The 18431-nt window shown below is 40.2% G+C and overlaps 1 protein-coding gene across 5 annotated transcripts in view; it reads right to left on the reverse strand.

Moving 5' to 3' along the window:
* EBF1 (EBF transcription factor 1) overlaps positions 1–18431 on the reverse strand; it is a 273984-nt gene that overhangs the window by 103399 nt on the left and 152154 nt on the right. For all 5 annotated transcript variants that reach the window (XM_035559572.2, XM_035559571.2, XM_035559574.2 and 2 more), the window contains exon 7: positions 489–570. In XM_035559572.2, coding sequence (XP_035415465.1) covers positions 489–570 — 82 coding nt within the window. The remainder of the gene's footprint in view (positions 1–488; positions 571–18431) is intronic.

Raw genomic sequence — 18431 nt, forward strand, 5'->3', positions numbered from 1 at the left:
TCACCACGTTGATACACATTTATGAGTCTTTAGTGCTGCAGAAAAATTACTCCTGAAGTGTAAGCAGAATCATGAGCTTGATTTTGTTGATGAATTACTCTTATACCTTCCTCTGCCCTTTCCAATAAAGACAGTGCTCTCTTAGTTTGACATGTTTACATGAAGGCAAACAATTTTCCTGGTAGAATGGGGAACCTAGGAGCTAGGTTGCCTCATAACTTAAAACAACAGTGAGGTCATTTTTTTTTTTCCTTTTCATCCTTTCACTTCCTATGGAGATGACTTTATCTTCAAGAGTTTTCTTGCCTAGAGCAAGAAACCCCAACTACTTCCTGCCAATTCTGCTGTGATGAGAAGTCCTCAGGCAACATTCTGTTACCTTATTTTTTTTTTTTAGCATCTCCCAGCGAATTACTAAGTTAGTTTGGGTCAAAGTACTTCTATCCCTAACAGCTACTGATTTTTAAGAGGAAGCATGTCCAACTGACCTGAAATCGACGCATGTCTCGAGGGTTTCCTGCATTTTTTAGGCAATTTTGGTTACATTTGAGAAAAAATTTCAAGAAGAACCTGTGGAGAAAGGGAAATGGACATTAATATCATAAACAGTTTGCAGTAGTAACATGTAACATCTGCACATTTGGTCCAACAAAGCTGTGTTTACATTAGCAATCCCAACTCAGACAAAGTCATCCTACTGACTATCCACTGAGGGAGCAGAGCTGGTACAGGCCCCAGTACAGCTAAACATGTAAGCGCATCCTAAGGTGTAAGCATGAGTTTATTAGATCTGTTGTGTCAGAGCCATTAAAGCTTGCAGAGTTGGTCTCTCTGTCGTATTAAGTGGCCAACCTTCTGGTGCCATCGACAGCATCAGGGAAGTACAAGACATATTTTGGTTCAGCAAAAAGAGGACAGAAAAATGCCAGCCAAGAAAATTACCTAATGTACTAGTGGGGTTTTGTTTCACCAGTTTGCTTTAGTGTGCAAATTTTGATTTAATACAAAAATAACTAAACTGTTCCATACAATCAAAATCTCCCTTCCACAGTTAAACTTGGTTTGTACATAACACTAATTCTCAAACAGTGGCTAGTGAAAGACCAAAACCCTGATAGAGAGAGGGGGAAGTCTTGTTTAAAAGACTCACTTCATGGAAAAATGAAATATTTTCAATGTTGTCTGTTTCCTGACCATACACAGTTCACTGAAGTAGCTATATGACCCTGACATATCTCTCTAAGAAAAGACATTGCATTTTACAAAGCCAAAGAAAAAAGCAAACATTTCACCGAAAATATTTCCTTCAGTGTTATGCATCAGTGGACTGTAAACTCATAAAGACAAGTCAATAAATAATAGCGGGTTTCAGATTCCAGGCTTCCTCCTTGAGAGCCAAAGTTTATCAACCTTTTGTCCAAAATAAACTACAGACTAAGGCCTACTAAAGCTCAGCTGTGCAAAATGTAACCCTACAGCAAGTTTAAAACCTAGCGCAACCAGACAGAGCAGCATTACATTTGCAATAACCATCAGTTGACTAAGCAGAAACTAACCTGACCTGTCTCCATATACAAAAAGCAAGGCAGAGAATTGTTTGATCCTGTTTTACTTGAAATTGGAAAGTTAACTTTTGCAATCATCCATCACTGAACACCCAAACTGAATGCTAAGTCAGCAGAATTTGCACACGCTGTCACCAAGAAAGGCACAACTGGAGGGTAAACAGCTTCAGAAAATCCCTTTTTGATGAGCAGCATTCTTTGCCCCACTCTAGTTGTGATGCTGCCCTTCAAAGAGGCAAGTTTTGGTGCTTGCTCCTCCATGCCAAGAAAAGCATATCAGGCAAACATCTGCAAGGACAAGTTCAAACTCCAAGGGACTGTTTTCATTAAAGAAGAGTAAAGTAATGAGGAGGATTATAAATTGCAATGCTCAGGATTATCAAGGACTGGATCTCCTGACCCACAAAGTCCCTTCTCATCCTGTGCTCATAAATAATAGCACGCAATCAGCAATCAATACAAAATAAACAGCCGCCACACTTGAACAGGGCTTTGGAGACACTGCATTTGTTTACGCCAAAATAAAGAGTGGTGTATGCTGTTACATTTTCTCATCAAGCAGGTTCTGATATTCAATAACTGAAAGTTGGTGCTATTTGTTGTACGTGTGTGTGTCTTTTTAAGCCTCTAATGGCCAGCTGTGACAGCCTGATTCAGATTGCGTAGAAGAAGCTGTCAGCACAAATCTTGGCATCTCAAATCCAGACAACTGCTTGCCACCAGGCGAAGGTTTGTACTCGTGCCAGAATGGATTTTGAGAGACAAGCAAATAGGGCATTAATTCCGCCAAAGAAAAACGAAAAGTGGGGAGAGTTCAGGATCTTACACTTCTGATGATGGCTTTCCTGTCAACAGCTCATCATTTAGCTCGTGCACTATGAAGGGCATGGACATCAGATCCCTCTTGCCCTAAGCTGGCCCTGTCATGCAAAATGTTGGCAGGATCCAGAGACCACCCCTCCATGCAAGATTGCTTGCTGAAATAAAAAGCCTGGCCATCTGTTGGGAGGCAAAGACATCCCTGTCAGCTGGTGCCTCCAGCCTCAAACAGGCCCTTATGTGGCAAAGCCTCAGTACCACTTACTCTTTGGGGAGAAGCTTGCACTCACCCAGGGTTTGTCGGGGACTGTTCACAGCTCTGCCGAGTGCCGAGCTCAGCAGCTGCTTGCTCGGCCTGCCGCGGCCCAAGTGCCACGTCACAGCCCCGAGCAGAGCTGGGACATGGGAGAATCAAAAATATCAGCACTGAAAGATAGCAATAGCCATGTGAAGGTGGGAAGAGCCTTCCCAGGCTGGCACCGTGCAAGCTGTGCAGCTGGCAGCTCCACACACGGCTCCCAGAAGAGATGGAAAGCTCCTCATGGAGTTCTCTGGAGAAACACTGCGCATTCCAGCTCAAAGGTTGGGAGAATCACTATGAAATACAAGAGCTGGGTTTGGGGGTTTGCAAACTGACCTACATTTTCAAAGTCTTACTCCATTTCCATTACACTATCTCCCCCAAATCCTACAGAAGTTTCAACAAAAATAAACTGTAGAAGAAATTAAACTAATCTATTTAAATCCATAAAAAAAAAAAACTCAGGTAAGCAAGCAAACAAAGCTTCCTTTGAATTAAATCAACTCAAGAAAAAATAACTTAAAAAAATCCAACAATATTTTCAGAGGAACTTTCAAGACACCATGCTTACACAGCCAAGTTTGTTCTCTGCATTTTAAGTACAAATTCACCAGTTTATAGACCATGTCCTGCCAAGCACCGTATTTTTGTTCCACTGAAAGACAAAACAAAGTATAAGCTCCACTTTGTTTGGGAGTGCACCAGAGCTGGAGCCCCCCAGCTCCACGGAAACATCCCATGCTCGCCCAAGCAAGAGGTAAGCAGCTCCTGAGCTGGCATGGGGTGCACCAACAGATGAAATCCCTGCTCCGGCAGGCAGGCAGATTTGTAGGCATTAGGACAAGGGCAGAGCAGCACTGTCTGATCCATGGGGTTCACCCTAGTCTCTTGATTCTCCCTTGATTCCTGCTTGAAACCTCCTGCCCAGGTGCCTGCTCCACCTCAAGTCCAGTCCTGCCAGCCTTGCTCATTAGGAACACTTCACTCTGCAAATATTTCAGACTTAGATTGACAGGACTGGTCCAGGAGAATTGCCAGCAGAGCTGAGCCCTTTGTAAGCATAAACTTCCATCCCTGTTTGTTTGCATCTAGCTTCTTCACAGTGCGCTATTTTTTTTTCCAGTTTTAACTTTCTCCCCATTTGGCAGGGCTGTGTAGCATTAATACTAACCACAGAGGATATATAGCATTAATACTAACCACTGGGGTCTGAAATTCATTCCCAAGATGAAAAAAATGTGCAAAACAGAGGAGCATCAATAAAATCTTCAACTTTAACTCTCTCTCCAAACTTATGTGACTGCTAAACACCAGCTCTTCCGCCACACACGACTCAGTCATCAATTACACTTATTGCTACCATTAAACATTTCTTTTTTGCATGAATCAAAGAGAACGTATTTTCCAACTCCCTTCCTGACTGCTAACATCCCTGGCACGAAGACCACTGGTGCACATGGAGCAGAGCAACACAAGCTAACTCCACGCGAGTCAGCTCAGGTCCAGAACATGCGAACTTTTACAGAGCACCTGGATTTACTGACTTACACTGCAATTAAATCAAAGGACTCTGTGCTTCACCCCTTATCCCCTATGGGTATGGTTGGACAGTATGTGACTGCAGTTTGAAGGAAAACTAGTTAATTTTAGGTTTTATTTAGCTGCAAGAAGATGCAATGCTGGCTGCAAGATCTGCTCAAGCAGCAAAGTCTCTGAGCAGGTAATCCATGCTGTGGTATCATGCTACTACAAACCTCTGAGAAACTGCAAGGACCAATGTAGAACCATAACCTTCAGTTAAATACGAAACTCCAGTGTGAATCAAACAACAACAAAAAAATAACTTGAACTTCTGTCTTCTGCATGCCAGCTGGAAGCTCTAACAGATGGGTTAGTAGCTCTTCTGGAAGGGTTCTCTCCTTTTCTTACAACCTGATAGAAAATTCACTTTGGAGATAAAGATTTTTTTTCTTATAAAACTGCTGCATTCCCAGAAAGGTTTTGGTGTCACAGGACTCATCATTTGTTCTCTAAACTAAACGCTCTCACCATTGCCCTCTACTCTCTGCTAGCAAGGGGCTCTTTCCCCGGCCCAGCGTGGGCTCTCTGGTTGCCCCCAGTGTTCCCGCACTGCTGTGCTGCTTCTGACTTCTGACACCTGCTCCCTGCCCCTGCTGGCTCCTTCCTGACACCCATCCTCTGATTGCTCTCCTTTGGCTGAAGGATCCAGTGAGCACGCTGTAAACTGGAGGTCACTCCCCTTATACAAAATACTCCCTGCCATTCACCACTGCCCACCTTGTCCATGACACTGCAAAGCTTCTGGTTTGTGCAACATCCACCCAGCAGCATCCCACTCTTTGTCACTGCTACCGACCGCAGTGATTCAAATCAAATAAATAACAGCAGAAATCAAAATACTAGCAATAAAGATGTAAAAGGATTTTGGCTTCTTAGTTTTCTTGCCATCACAAATTAATACCCATGTTTATTAAAAACAAACAAAGAGTTAAATTAAAGAGAGCAAGCCCTGACATAATCTAGGTCGGTTCTCCTGTCACTCCCCCAAAGGAAATTTAAAAGAACTCAAACACGAAGGCTAAGCAGTAGGATTTTCTTGCCATTGCCACAATAAATATGTCTGTGGAAGGAGAAAAAAAATAGTTGGAAAGGGAAGACCTGCTGCATTCCTGATGCTGAAGAAAAGCTTGTTTGTTCCCAATACATTGGAGAAGTTGTTCAGGAACAGTTCATCCATGTGAAAATATGACAGCTGTCGGGCTGCCAAGGTCAGCCAGAGCAGTGGCTATCCAGAAAGTGAGCGCCAGTTATACAACTTAAACCTGTCTAGGGCAAAACAGAGAAAACCCAGCTTCTCTGTGGTGTAAACGCATTTGATAGAAGAGTGAAAATTTAGACTCCTGGATGGAACACAGAAGTATATGTGGGTTTGCAAAATTAGTAAATACAAAATACATGGGTCACTGCAATAATTACCAACTGTCCACCAGGCTAAAGGACTGCATGCCCATTCTGTATGGCATACCAATTCAGCAGAGTACTAAATATGTGCATAAATTTCAATACAGAAGCAGTCCTGTTGGAGACAAAGGTACTACTCACATACTCCAGTACCTTGCAGAACCAGCTCTGCTGTCAGCCTCACTCCTTTCTTTGGATGTCCTCCCAGCAAGAGGATGCTGGGGATGTGATGCTACAAATACAGTTTTCTTAAACAGTACCTGATGGATATTTTATTTCTGATGAAAACTTGGCATACAGAGAAGCCAGTACAGGGGTGAATCTACAGGTCACTGAGAGGCAGCAAGCGCACATACTTCAGCTGCTTCATCTGCTTCTTCAGGGTTTTCTATGCACTTTTCACACACCTCACTTTCTCAGTCAGCAACTTCTATTGCATATACTGGTAACTAAATCTAGTTTGCAATTGGCTACTAAAATTAAAATATGGAAAATATGCATAATTTCATGCAATTTTAATTTGCAAACAAATAATCAAAATGTAGAAACATCCTTTTAGAAATTTCAGAAGCACTAGGTACATTTCTTTCCTTTATAAGATGACTTTTCTAACCAAAACTCCTATCTTAAAATGGAAAATTCCCAACTTTTTAAAAATTAAACTGATACTATAATGTACTACTTTTCCAGCATTTCTAAACTTTACTTAAAAGGAGCATTTTTTTTTTTATTCCACTTTGCCACAGAAAAAATGTCAAAATAATGGAATTTCCTACACTGTAGAAAATCTGAGCCCAGACTAATTCTACTGATAACTGCAGAAAAAGTGGGGGGAAGGGGTATGTGCATTGGGAAATCTTATTATTTAAAGTATGCAAGCTCCCATTCATTAATGAGTCTATTGTTGCACAGTTTTGTTTTGTGTTTTGTTGTTATTTTACCTCCCAGACCTTTTCATGTACAACTAATCGGTCATGTCAGGTACTCTATTCACAAAAGAAAAATTGAGCCGTACACTGATATTTACCAGCATGAGGCTGTTCATGGAAATCAAATATAGGCATGGGGAAAACCTCCTATTACCCACATGTTCACAGCTGGATTTTACTTGGGTCTTTAGTCAATAAACAGCAGTAGCTACCTTTGTGGCATTTTTACAACAGGAAATTTATTCTGCAGAAGAGAAATTAAACACCAGATACAGTCATCTAACTCTCTTCTAAACATAACCTTCTTGAGTTGTCAAACATCCTAATTAAGGAGAAAAAAAAATAATCCCAAACCTGTTTTCACTGGATTCAGTGTTCTGAGTGACTTAAAACTGAAGCTGAACCAGACCTGTATTTCGTATTTATAGGATGCTAAACAATTCACTAGGAAAAAAAAAAAAAAGCCAAAACCAAAAGCCTGGAAAATTATTTATTTTACTATAAAATATATATCTCCCTCTTGAACTGCAGAAAAGGTACAAGGAAGGCAACGTGACAGAGAGAATAAGCCTCAAGCAGTCAGAGCCTATTGACTGAGATTCTTCAGGCAATGCCATAATAATAGAAACAGAATAGTCTACATTATTTTTGTGAACTTGCTCTGACTCCTGGAGCTAGCATAGCTGGAGCTTGCTGTTATCAATATAGTAAATATTCAGTTCAGTGCAGCAAATAAGCAAGGAGGCACCCACATAATCACCAAATCAGAAGGTAGGAATGCCCAAAACAGCCTTAAATTACTCATTGCTCGCTTTACCAAGTGTTTCCAGTCGTTTTTCCTTAGGTCTGCATGTTCTGCACAGTGAAGCACAGCATATCAATTTTTCATCTTGCATCTTTTGGATCTAGCTCTCTGATACTGTTATAATGAATCAGAGAAATTTAGAGTACTTTGGGAAAATGTGTTTGGTATTTTTGCCCATGAGTGAGTTAAAATCCCAGGGAGACGGTTTTGGTTTCTTCTCACGGATTTTTAATAAGAAAAGAAAGAGATAACGCCACCAAAAAACATCATCACAAAACAGAATTAAACATAGTCCAAAGGCAGGTTTGAGTGCTCGGTTTCTGTAATTTAATTTTGCCCCCAGATCTGACTTTTTAATATTTTTTCCTTAAAGTAGTGAAAATCTGAATTTTCTTATATCTCCTTACCTGCACTCAGCTCTATTATCTACAATTTTTATTAAATTTAAACTGCAGTTACCCTCCTATCATAAAATAAAGTTAGAAGGAGTTTATGCCATCTGTGTAGAGTGCATTTGGTTTAGGACAGCTAGATGCAAGATAACCGAACATACACACACCAACGGTATTGTTAGAGCACTGCGAGGTAAGCAGCAGAGCCGCGCACCCATGCCCCACGCAGAGCTGCAGTTGTTTGCTTACATAGCACAGAAGCCTCCCGAGCTCTGCCTTTCTTTGCATGCTTCAAATCACAGCCTGTTCTTTACGAGATGATGGGCCGTGCTTCAGCTGAAATTGTGACAGACTTTCCAGTATTGGAGTACTTCATCACCCAGCGAATACAGCCACATAACCAACAGAATTTACTCTTATCTATTTCCTAAAAGAACCAATATTCAATCAATTTCTTTCAGCTTAACTACTTTTCCTTTCACTCTTTCCCCATTTCACCCCTCGAATACTAGGCTATAAAATTGGGTTAATGATTTCTAATTTTTACTAAAGATGCTAGACTTCAGTCACTGGAAAAAATATAAAACTGCTCTGTGGTCTGTCATAGTTCACACAATGCCATTGAATTAGCAGCTCTCCCAGAGTCATACTTTTGCTAAAAGAACCTCTGTTCAGTGTAAGCGATGACAGATAACAGCATTACTGTTATTGTAATATGATAGCAGTATTTGGTCGCCTGCTACCTCAAGGTAAACTACTGTAACTTTAGCACGGTTACCGAAAAGCATCGGCAGTATCCCAGTCATGGTATGCTGGAGAGCAGTGTTAATCCAGGCAGCTGAAGCTGTTTCTCTCCTAGCAGATGTGGGACCCTAAAACTTGTCACCTGGAGCTGAGGGTGCTGATGACATATTTCTTTCGTCTGCTTACTGAGAAAGTTATAAAGATTCACATTGTAAATATTTCACGTGTGGGAAACAGCCACTTCCTTTCTTTCGTCCACCTTTCCCTGGATCAGATACATATAAAGAGCTTGCATATAAAACTGTGCGCAACCTGCCTGCACATACAATAATTAATGATTCCTCAACTAACCCGACACCACTAATAGCCTTAAATAACACTGACGCAACAGCGTGATCATTCGAACCTGCAAAACCCGGAGGGGCAGGCTATTTAAAGGACATGTGTGAGCAGTGTACCTTCTGGCCAGAGCCTGAGCCTCTCGAGCACAGAGAAAAGTTTCTGTACAAAGAGATGTGGAGTGTTACTCAAAACCCTCTGAGCAGAGGTGTCCTTGAATGTTTGGGTTAGGTGTAGAAATTGCTGTAATGATATTCCTTCCCATGACCTGGCTCAAAACCTGCTCTGTTTTTATTTTCAAGATATTTTTTTTCTTTTAAGTGGAAAATGCATAATGTAAAAAATAAAAATAAAAATAAATAAAATAATAAGAGGACAGGAGGGGAGGAGGCCTGGTCAGACTGACATGGAAATGATATTTGACCATATTTATGCACAGGACTGATGGCCTGAAAAGAGAGAAAGGATTAAGAAAGATGCCGTTTAGATCTCTTATTTACAACAACCCACAGCGTATGCCAGTAGTGAATCAGAAGCACATGAGAAATGAAGGAAGCGATTATTGAGTTCATTCATGTCTCACAATCATTAACTATATACAATTCCAAGGAGTCTCCAGCCCCAGGGAAATGTAACAGAAATCTAGTGCACATGCTGAAGTGTGCCCATGACATGCTGACTCTGTGCAAGCTCAGGGGCTCTCAGCTTCAGCTGTTCCACTGCCTCAGGGCCACTGCCAGTGAGAGAGACATGTGCAGGACCATGGGATTAGCTGCTGGGGTGACACCCCAGTCTCAGCTTTTGCATCACCAAATCCTCAGCAGAACTGTAACAGCGATGGCCAACTTAGAAATGAGACTGTAAATCTCCTGTGCACACAGTCCTGCTATGAAGATGAGTGCAACTTACCTCACCCGACCCAGCTGGGTAATTACACAGAACATGGAAAGTGCCAATATTCTGAAGGATTGATTGCAACCCCTTGACAGACGATTTATGCTTCAAAAACTAAATGAAGAGTTAGTTTCAAATAAAGTAACAGCAGGGAAGGACTTTATGTAGGGGAGAAAGAAAAAAAAAAAAGCAATAATGTTAGTAAGTCATTATAACTTTTAGTAACTTAAAAACATGAACTAAACTGGGATCCTGGTCAGAGTTGGTAAGGAAGGACAATCTGAAAGAGATGCTACTGTGAGGTGTGATTCTTTTTTTTTCCTGTAATAATATTTTTGTTTGTTTCTCTTGCAGAAAACATCTAGTTAAAAGGAGTCTTTTAAAGAAGGCAGTGAGGGTGAGTCTAGAATTAGCTGCCCAGTAAATAATGCAAATGTATATATGCATATATACCTTTTCTTTATACAAGAAGATATCAATCATAAAAAAAGCTGTGGAACAAAGTCAAATCCTGCCCTGAGCTCTTGCCCATGAGCTGGACATTCCACTCAGGGGTTCCCATTGTTTCATGATATTTAAATGAATAAAGCTCTTGCTTCCTTTGCAGCAGGGAGCTCTGGCAATGAGGACGGGATCTGGAGTATTGTTGCTATTTTGAGTGCTGGAAGGAAGCAAAATGCTGTTTTGTGGAAAGGCGGAGGCACTTTGAGCTGTGCATGTGGTGGTTCAACAAGAGAAGATATTGCAGGGTGTTTGAAGGGGATGCTGAACTGGCTCTTGGTATAAAATTCTGCAGAATTTCTGTATGTGTGCGCATGCAAGCAACCCAGAAACTGTAAAATATATTGTAAGTCAGCACAGAAGAGAAAGACTGAAAGAGAAGAGAGAAAATTTGTGATGTAACATGAAGAAGAAGATCACACTAAGTGTAATGCTGGACATGTCGTCACATCTGTGCGCTACCTTTAACATGACATTGGAAGAGTTTAATTAATCTTAGAAATAACGACCTCTATGGCAGATGTGTAGAATCAAAACATAGCTTCTAAGTTTTTGGATGAAGTACAGCAGAGTTTTAACTAAAGCAATGGGCCTTGAACATACAAGAAAAATGCTTTTGCTGACGGCCTCTTCTATGTCACAGAGACATGAAAAGGCATTACAGCCTGTAGCTAAAAGTAGTCTTGCACCCATCCAGAAAGGTGATGCAGCTAACAAGAATATTTTTGTCTGCCCTTGAAGCCACTCACCCAGCAAGGTTACCCAAGCTGGAGGAGAAAACCAGATGTCCTAAACTGGAGTAGAATTAAGATCAGAATACTGGTGAAGAGTTATAGGTGGTATGAGGCAGGGAATTAAGTTGGTTATAATAAATATATTATGCTTATGGCACTGTCTACTTGATTAGTTGGAATGTTGAGAAACAGCATATTTAGCATAGAGTTCAAGTGACTCAAGACATTGTAAGGATAGAGGGCACAGCATCAGATACGCTTACACAAGGGAGCAGGGAACAACGTGCCTTGTTATCTTTGGGAAAGAAGGTGACCTCTGTTAACAGCAACAGGCGTCCTCCATGGCCTTTAAAAAAAAGTCAAGAGTTGGCTGCTCTCCTATATTTGTGCCTGTGTCACGAGGATGCCTTTCTGTGTGAAAGCAGGGCTTATACACATGATCAATAGGATACATATCCAGAAAACACACTGCTTGAGGGTTTACAAATTCCTACGTAAATTCTGCATAGTTATTATTTTTCTGTAACCCCATAGAGCAATGAGGACAGCAACAGAAACGGGAAAAAGTGGGTTTACAATGAGCAACTAAGTAACCTTGCCAGATTATCAGGGCAAAAGGGCTGGAGTTCTTGTTCCTCTACATCATACCAACAAAAGCCACATGTAATTTGATGAACTAGGAAGTGCTTGCAACTTCACAACTTTTCACTCTCTCTTTTTAATATTTTACTATTCTTCATTTGAGAACAATTGTGCTGGCAACTGGCAAAGAGTAAAGAGGATGAGCAAAAACTCACAGCTGGCCCCCCTCTAGCACCTCCCTGGAAAAAAAAATATATTATATATATATATATATATATATATATATATATTTCCTTGCTAATGTAAATATACTTAAAACATCTCACCCCAAAACTTTCTAACTAGACAATAGATTAAAACCATCAAGAATACAACGTGAGTGCAGAATATTGATCTTTTTTTTTTTGTGCTCAATTCTGCAGCTATCACAAAGTTCCACTAAAGACTTATCTATTAAGACCTAATTGCGTAATAATTGGCTTAGATGTTGAAATTTATTACTCTTTCTATAATACATACATATCACTTATGGAAACGCTGAAATCCTTTAGGATGACTGGCAAAACAGTGTGGATATAGAGGACAAGATCAGGGCTGATCTCAGAGATATTAGTACAAATCTAGAGAAGACATTAATTTTGATCTTTTCTGGTGAGTTGACACTCTGGGCCCAGAGTTAACTAATACTGGAAACAAAACCACAGCTATATGTGCAAAGGCTTAATTAATCTCATTTGCTAAGCACACAATGTCAAGTTTTAAATCCCTACTCAATCTCCAAGTAAAAATGAAGAGGGAGTATGAAGAAATACTTTGCAGTGCCAACAACACATTGTAGCTAGCATGCTAAAATACGCTGGCATCACCTTGTCAACAATAACCACCAACCAACAGACAATACCAACAAAATACTACTACAGGCTTAATTCAAAATGAGAAGGAAAATACAGTTAAATGTACATTATGTAATCAAGTTGTATGTGACTTCAGTGTCTATTACATGAAATAACATTTCTTCAAGTTCAGCAGTATGAATCATTCAGATTAAACTTGAATGACAATCCTTCTACCCTCAAAATTTTCTTGGACTGAACAGAATTACTACAACAGGTACAAACAGATTGCCCTGTTCCTGCCTCTGCAGCGAAGCTTTTCTGCTGCCCTGGGGCTGCAGCATTACCTGTCTACAGCCAGTTTTAGCCTTGGCACTTTTTGAGTGCTTCACCAACATTTTACAGAATAAGTTCATGGATATAAATAGGCAGTTTTGGCCCACTGTATTTGGGACAGCATGAAGATCCCTTCATCTAAAAGACTCCTGATGTACAAGGAGCTAGCTGGAACTAGCAAGGACACTGAGAAGAAAACGTTTATCCTTGCAGAAAGTGTCTTGGGACTTGTTATGACTACAGGTGGTCAGACACTTGACTTTGTGTCTCCTGAAAGACAGCACCTCCACCAACGCAGTACTCCCTAGTTTCACACCTCTTCAGCAGCATCTAAAAGGGAAGCATACCTCCTACTGAGTCACCAAACACTGCTTCCCACAGTAGCTAGGTTTTTCCTTAGAGGACTCTTCTTTTTAAATAAAACTTGTCAGTCTAGTGATGCAGTGCCAATAATTCCATGTGGTTTTGCTTTTTTATATTCTGAAAGTTGCTTTTAAAAAATGGGTTTCATTACACAACTGGTAAGAGCCAAGCGGTATGTCAGAAGTTTCAAACTGATTTTTTTTTTTGCAACTGGTCATAGTCTTTTTGATCTCCATCTAATCATTTAAAAGGCATATTTCTAGTGTTCACCTACACATCCCTTTTAAAGCAACAGACAGATACAGCCTGCACTTCTTGACAAGAGTTCTAGATTATTTCATTTCTACCTCTAAAGATCACAAAATCATGACATGAAACTTTTTTTTTCCCTTTAGAAAAAGGAATCTTTGTATTGAATCCTAGGCAATAACACACTTGGGATATGTAAACCAAGAAGGAAAGTGGAGCTGGCAGAATACCCACTGAAAAGTCTTGCCTTCATCCCAGGGAAGATCATGCTTTTAAGATGTTCAGGCAGAAAAATTTCTGGAATTTCAAATATGTTAATAGTTCAAAGTACTTATGACTCCAAGCCAAAACCCCAAATTAGAACGTTCCTGAGTTCTGGGCAACATTCAGTCTGCATCCTAATTCAGTGGCTGGACACATCGTTGTACGAGACTGAAATGCAAATTCAGGTGGAAACAGCCACACCTTTTGTCAAGTTCTAATCTGAGGTTGCCACCTGACCAGAAACAAGCAGATCAGATCCCATGTTGGAGACCTGACCTAAAGACCAAGAAGTCTCTAGAATGAAATGGAAACATCTTCCTTAAGTGTGCAAGAGGCATTTCCAAACCATGTCCACCCGTTACTTCTTAAAGGACACTGGCAAATGGCACCCCTTAGGCTGTATAAATCTCTGCAGAAGGAACAGCATAATTTTTCTCACATCACAAACCTTCCAGTCTAATATTTGACAGCCTAGATCAGGTGCTGTCCAAACATTTATTAAAACATTTTAAATGATGAATATATCCAATTATTACTATTAATGCAGCTAATACTGACTAATGAGGGGGAAACATACTAGCTTGTGTCCCACAATTCATTACCCCTGCCTTGTCAACAATTCAAAGCCCAAAACCTAATCATCCATACTGGGCCCTGTTATATTTCACACGTCACATTTAATAAGTCACTCAGTGCCTATAAATTAATGTAACATGTCGGCGTTTATGAGTGCGGCTTTGTCGCTGTTAACAAATGATGTGCTGGCCTGGTCTGCTGCAGCTCGGCAGTGACGAATGATGGAGGATGATTTCTCTCTAAACTATAAACTACACGCTGGGAACCACAGCAACACATAGGTGCACGTATGGGTATGTGTGTGCTCACACACGTACAGACTGTATGGAAACGGTAGCTAATATAACGGATGTGTGCCTGCATATGTTTTCATAGGCACATTTCATATATTTTTATGCAGACTATTTTTTAAGCCAATCATTCTGTTTTATCAATATACCTATTTATAAATGCATATATATGCACACTATATATTGTACAGCATTCTGAGAATGTATATACAACTCTTCAGCAAGTTTAACAAAAATATATCTACTATATGTATCATGTTACAATTTCACCTGTGTTACTTTAAGCCAACTAAGTTTATAGAACAATACATACAGGTGGAGCTGAGCTGGATTTACAATTAGTCTGAACACCTGTAATATTTCCATGCTTAGTGCTTTCATAGCCAAACACAGCCTGAAACAGAAATGAAACACTGTGGACTTGTATTGAAAAACATGCTGAACTGCAGATGACTGGCACAGCACCAACAAGTTTTGTTGGATTTTTTTTTTTCTGAGCAAAACTGATTTTTTTTTTAATAGCATTAATAATTCACAAGGTAAGACCTTAATAACATACAACTCATGAAGAAAACTATACCTGTGTTGCACACCGATTTTTTAATATGCTTCTTATTTTTCTGCGAGAAGTGTAAGCACTGGAAAGTAACAAGGAAAATGTTGGTGTCTTTTTGGTTGCTTCGGTTACAGCTGTGGCAGGTTCAGGACTGATGAAAGACATCTGGATCTACACACGGCTGCATTAAGTACTAGATGCAGTAATAAAACTGCATGTTGCAAACATACACTGTGGCCAGGTGGGGAGTTGTCACTGGAAGTAGCTTTTATAGAGCTCAACTGGTTTGTCAGTGGTGGAGGATGACAAAAGATGAGGAAAGGACATCTGAGAGATGAGCTCTTACCCCATGGGAAAGCTGAATTTTACCAAATCACAGACCAGGACCCCGGGTTTTGGTTTCGTAACAAAGCCAATGGTAATGCTTGATTCCCGCTCTGTTCTCTTTTACAAGAATGATGTATATCCCATGTTACAGCAAAGATTCCCTATCAAACGAAACATATTCAAATACATGCAATAATTTGAAAAGTTTAACTGAGATGCGGATGCATCAGTGCCGAGCCCACAGCCAGTCTGTGAGGAGCAGATCTGACTGTGAATTTTCTGGGTGCTTTTTTGCCTGTGTTGGGAAATGACAGTCTGTAAAACAGAAACTTTTGTGGGAAAAAGTCTTGTCTGAGGGTCTGCCAATATGAAAAAAACGTTCAGAAAAAAATCTCCAGTGTGTCAAAACATCTTCAGATGGTTTATAAATGAAAAGCATCCTTTCCTGGTAAAATGCAAGACTTGCTTGCAAATTTTCATTGAAGTTTAAAAACAAAAAAAAAGTTTAGCAGTACATTTAAAAGTTGACATGGAAATGACTGAACTGAAGCATTTTAATTCAAGAATTTCCCTGTGTTCTTGGACCACTGGACCACAAATAGCTCAGTGATTTATTTTTGTTTTTCTTTATTATTTTAAACCTGGTTTCAAACCTGAAAACATCTAAAAGGCCTCTGGACCTGGTAAAACATTTCCTGCAAAAACATTTGTGATATAGGGCTAAGCCCACTGAAGCTGAACCTTTCTGAACAAGAGTATCACTCTTCCAGTATCACTGTGACTTGGGAATCCCCACACAGATACCTTGCACTGAACATGGAACAAAACGCAGGTAGTGAGATGCAAATTCACCTCTTAGGAACAAATAGCAAAGAACAAACTGAGTGGTGCTGACACCAAGTGCTCCTCTGCCAGCTGGATTTGGGAGGCTTTGCCAAGCTTTCCGCCCAGGCAGCGCAGACAGAGATGGGCTTCTCTGGAGGCCAGTTCTGGGCAGGAGCCCAGCGCAAGTGCTCTGAATTGTCTTTGGAAAAAGTTTGTCTTTCCATAGCCTCCATGGAGGGTGGCCAGCTTCCTGATTTGGGCTTTTCCACTGTGCTCCAGGGCTAAGTTGTGCAAATACCCCCTTGAATACTTTCTTACAGAATGGGAAATTTTAACCTCTCTATAAATACTGTCTCCAAAAGTTATATACTTAAGCAGTGTTCAAAACACTTTAGGTTTCAACCGCTGACAAAGGTTTGTTCTTCACTTAACGTCAGCAACTGTGACTCAGTCCTTCCATATCCCATTGAAGCAGCAATTCCGAACAGTAGTGCAGCAAAAAGCCATACTTCTTTTCCAAAATCTCCCCATCCTGGAAGGGCCATCCAATGGTTAAAGTACTAGACCAGAACACACAAGACCTAGATTCATATCTCTGCTTGGCATACATTGTAAGCTGCCAAGTCGCTTTTAGGCTGCTAAAGATGCAATTAAGCCCTCTTGAAAGTCCTACTGCACATTTTACTGCATCTTTAGAAGTCAAAACACCTTTAAAAATCTAGCTTTAAATCTCTCTGTGTCTTCTTTTCCCATCTTTAAAATAGGGATCATGACACTTCCCTATCACACAGGTACTGTAAGGATAGATAAAGACAAAGACACTTTCTAAAAGGTGTCATACATACCTAGGGTTGTCTCATGTATTGTTGGCATAAAAAAAAACTCAGATATTTTTAAAGACTTCTGATATATAAAGAGGGAAACGATTTAGGATTTCATAGACTTTTTTTTTTTAATGTCTCTAAGAAAATTATTCAGTACAGGCAGGATCAGAGAAAGAAGCACACTTCCCAATTTGTTTTTCTAGGTCGTGTACAGGGGTTTGGTTTTTTTTTTTTTTTTTTTGGTACTTCACATCTCTAGACTAACAGATATGGTAAAATTTTGTTCAAAGGCTTGAGAATCCCTGTTCCTGCACTCTACATAATTGGGCAATACCTAGTGCTGAAGGAAACCGTTTTGGAGTAGTCTGAGGTCAGCCATGGCGCAGCAGCGTGCGGCGCCTAACAGCAAAGGTTAGTTGACCAATTAAAGCTAAGTGATGCCTCGGTGTCCCAGCAGCCTGCCATTTGCACAATGTGAAAGGTAATAAAGACCCTGACAAGCCAGGACCACGTGCCGACCAAGCAACACAGAGCTCTCCTACCAGAGCAAATAAGCAGGGAAGGAGGGGAAGAAACAAGATCCCCAAAGATATTAAATATTTTAATAATTTCACTAAAGAAAATTTATTTGGTAATTGGCTATTAAAACACGCATTATTTTGCCTAAAAGCAATATTGTAATTCCAGCACCTAACTCAGAAATTGTATAGCACAAACCCTGTGTTGCAGTTTCTTGAAAGGAAACTCCCAGGCAAGCAGAAGTTGAGACCATTGTTCCCGACTGAACACAAATCGTCTGAGCAGCTCTGCTGTTCAGCACACCCCCATTACTTTTTTTAATCCCATCCTCCTCCATGTCCTGTCATTCATTTATCATCTCTAGTCCTTTCAGTCATAAATTCCGTGTGGCAATACTATATTATTTGTACAGAAATCTGACCTACTGGAGGCCTCCAGGTACTACTGCAAAATACACGATATACAAGAAGAAACTTCAGCTTTTTTTTTTTTTTCCTTACATACACTGAGCTGTAAATGGGCAGGAAGAAAAGCAAAAAGTGAGCTGAGTGACTAACGGGAAAACTTAGTAACATACGCATGCCACAGCAGTCACGCTTCGCTCTGAAAACTTAGAGAACTCCACGAGAAAGGTGGAGATGCTGCAATAAAGCTATCACACCAGCGCTGCTAGAGACAGCTTTAAAAAAAAAAAAAAAAAAAAAAGGCAAAACAGTAGAATTACCCTGTTGCAAGGGATTCATGGAATCTCTGAAATCTTGAAGAAAAGAAAAGAAATCTGCATGACAATAACAGTGTTTCCTTCTCTGAGGGACCCACAGGGCTCAAAAAAATCTTACAGAAAAAAAACAGCTCTTTTCAATTCAGTCCATTGTATATAAT

The sequence above is a fragment of the Cygnus atratus genome, chromosome 14 (genome assembly GCF_013377495.2).
Source record: "Cygnus atratus isolate AKBS03 ecotype Queensland, Australia chromosome 14, CAtr_DNAZoo_HiC_assembly, whole genome shotgun sequence".
NCBI lineage: Eukaryota > Metazoa > Chordata > Aves > Anseriformes > Anatidae > Cygnus > Cygnus atratus.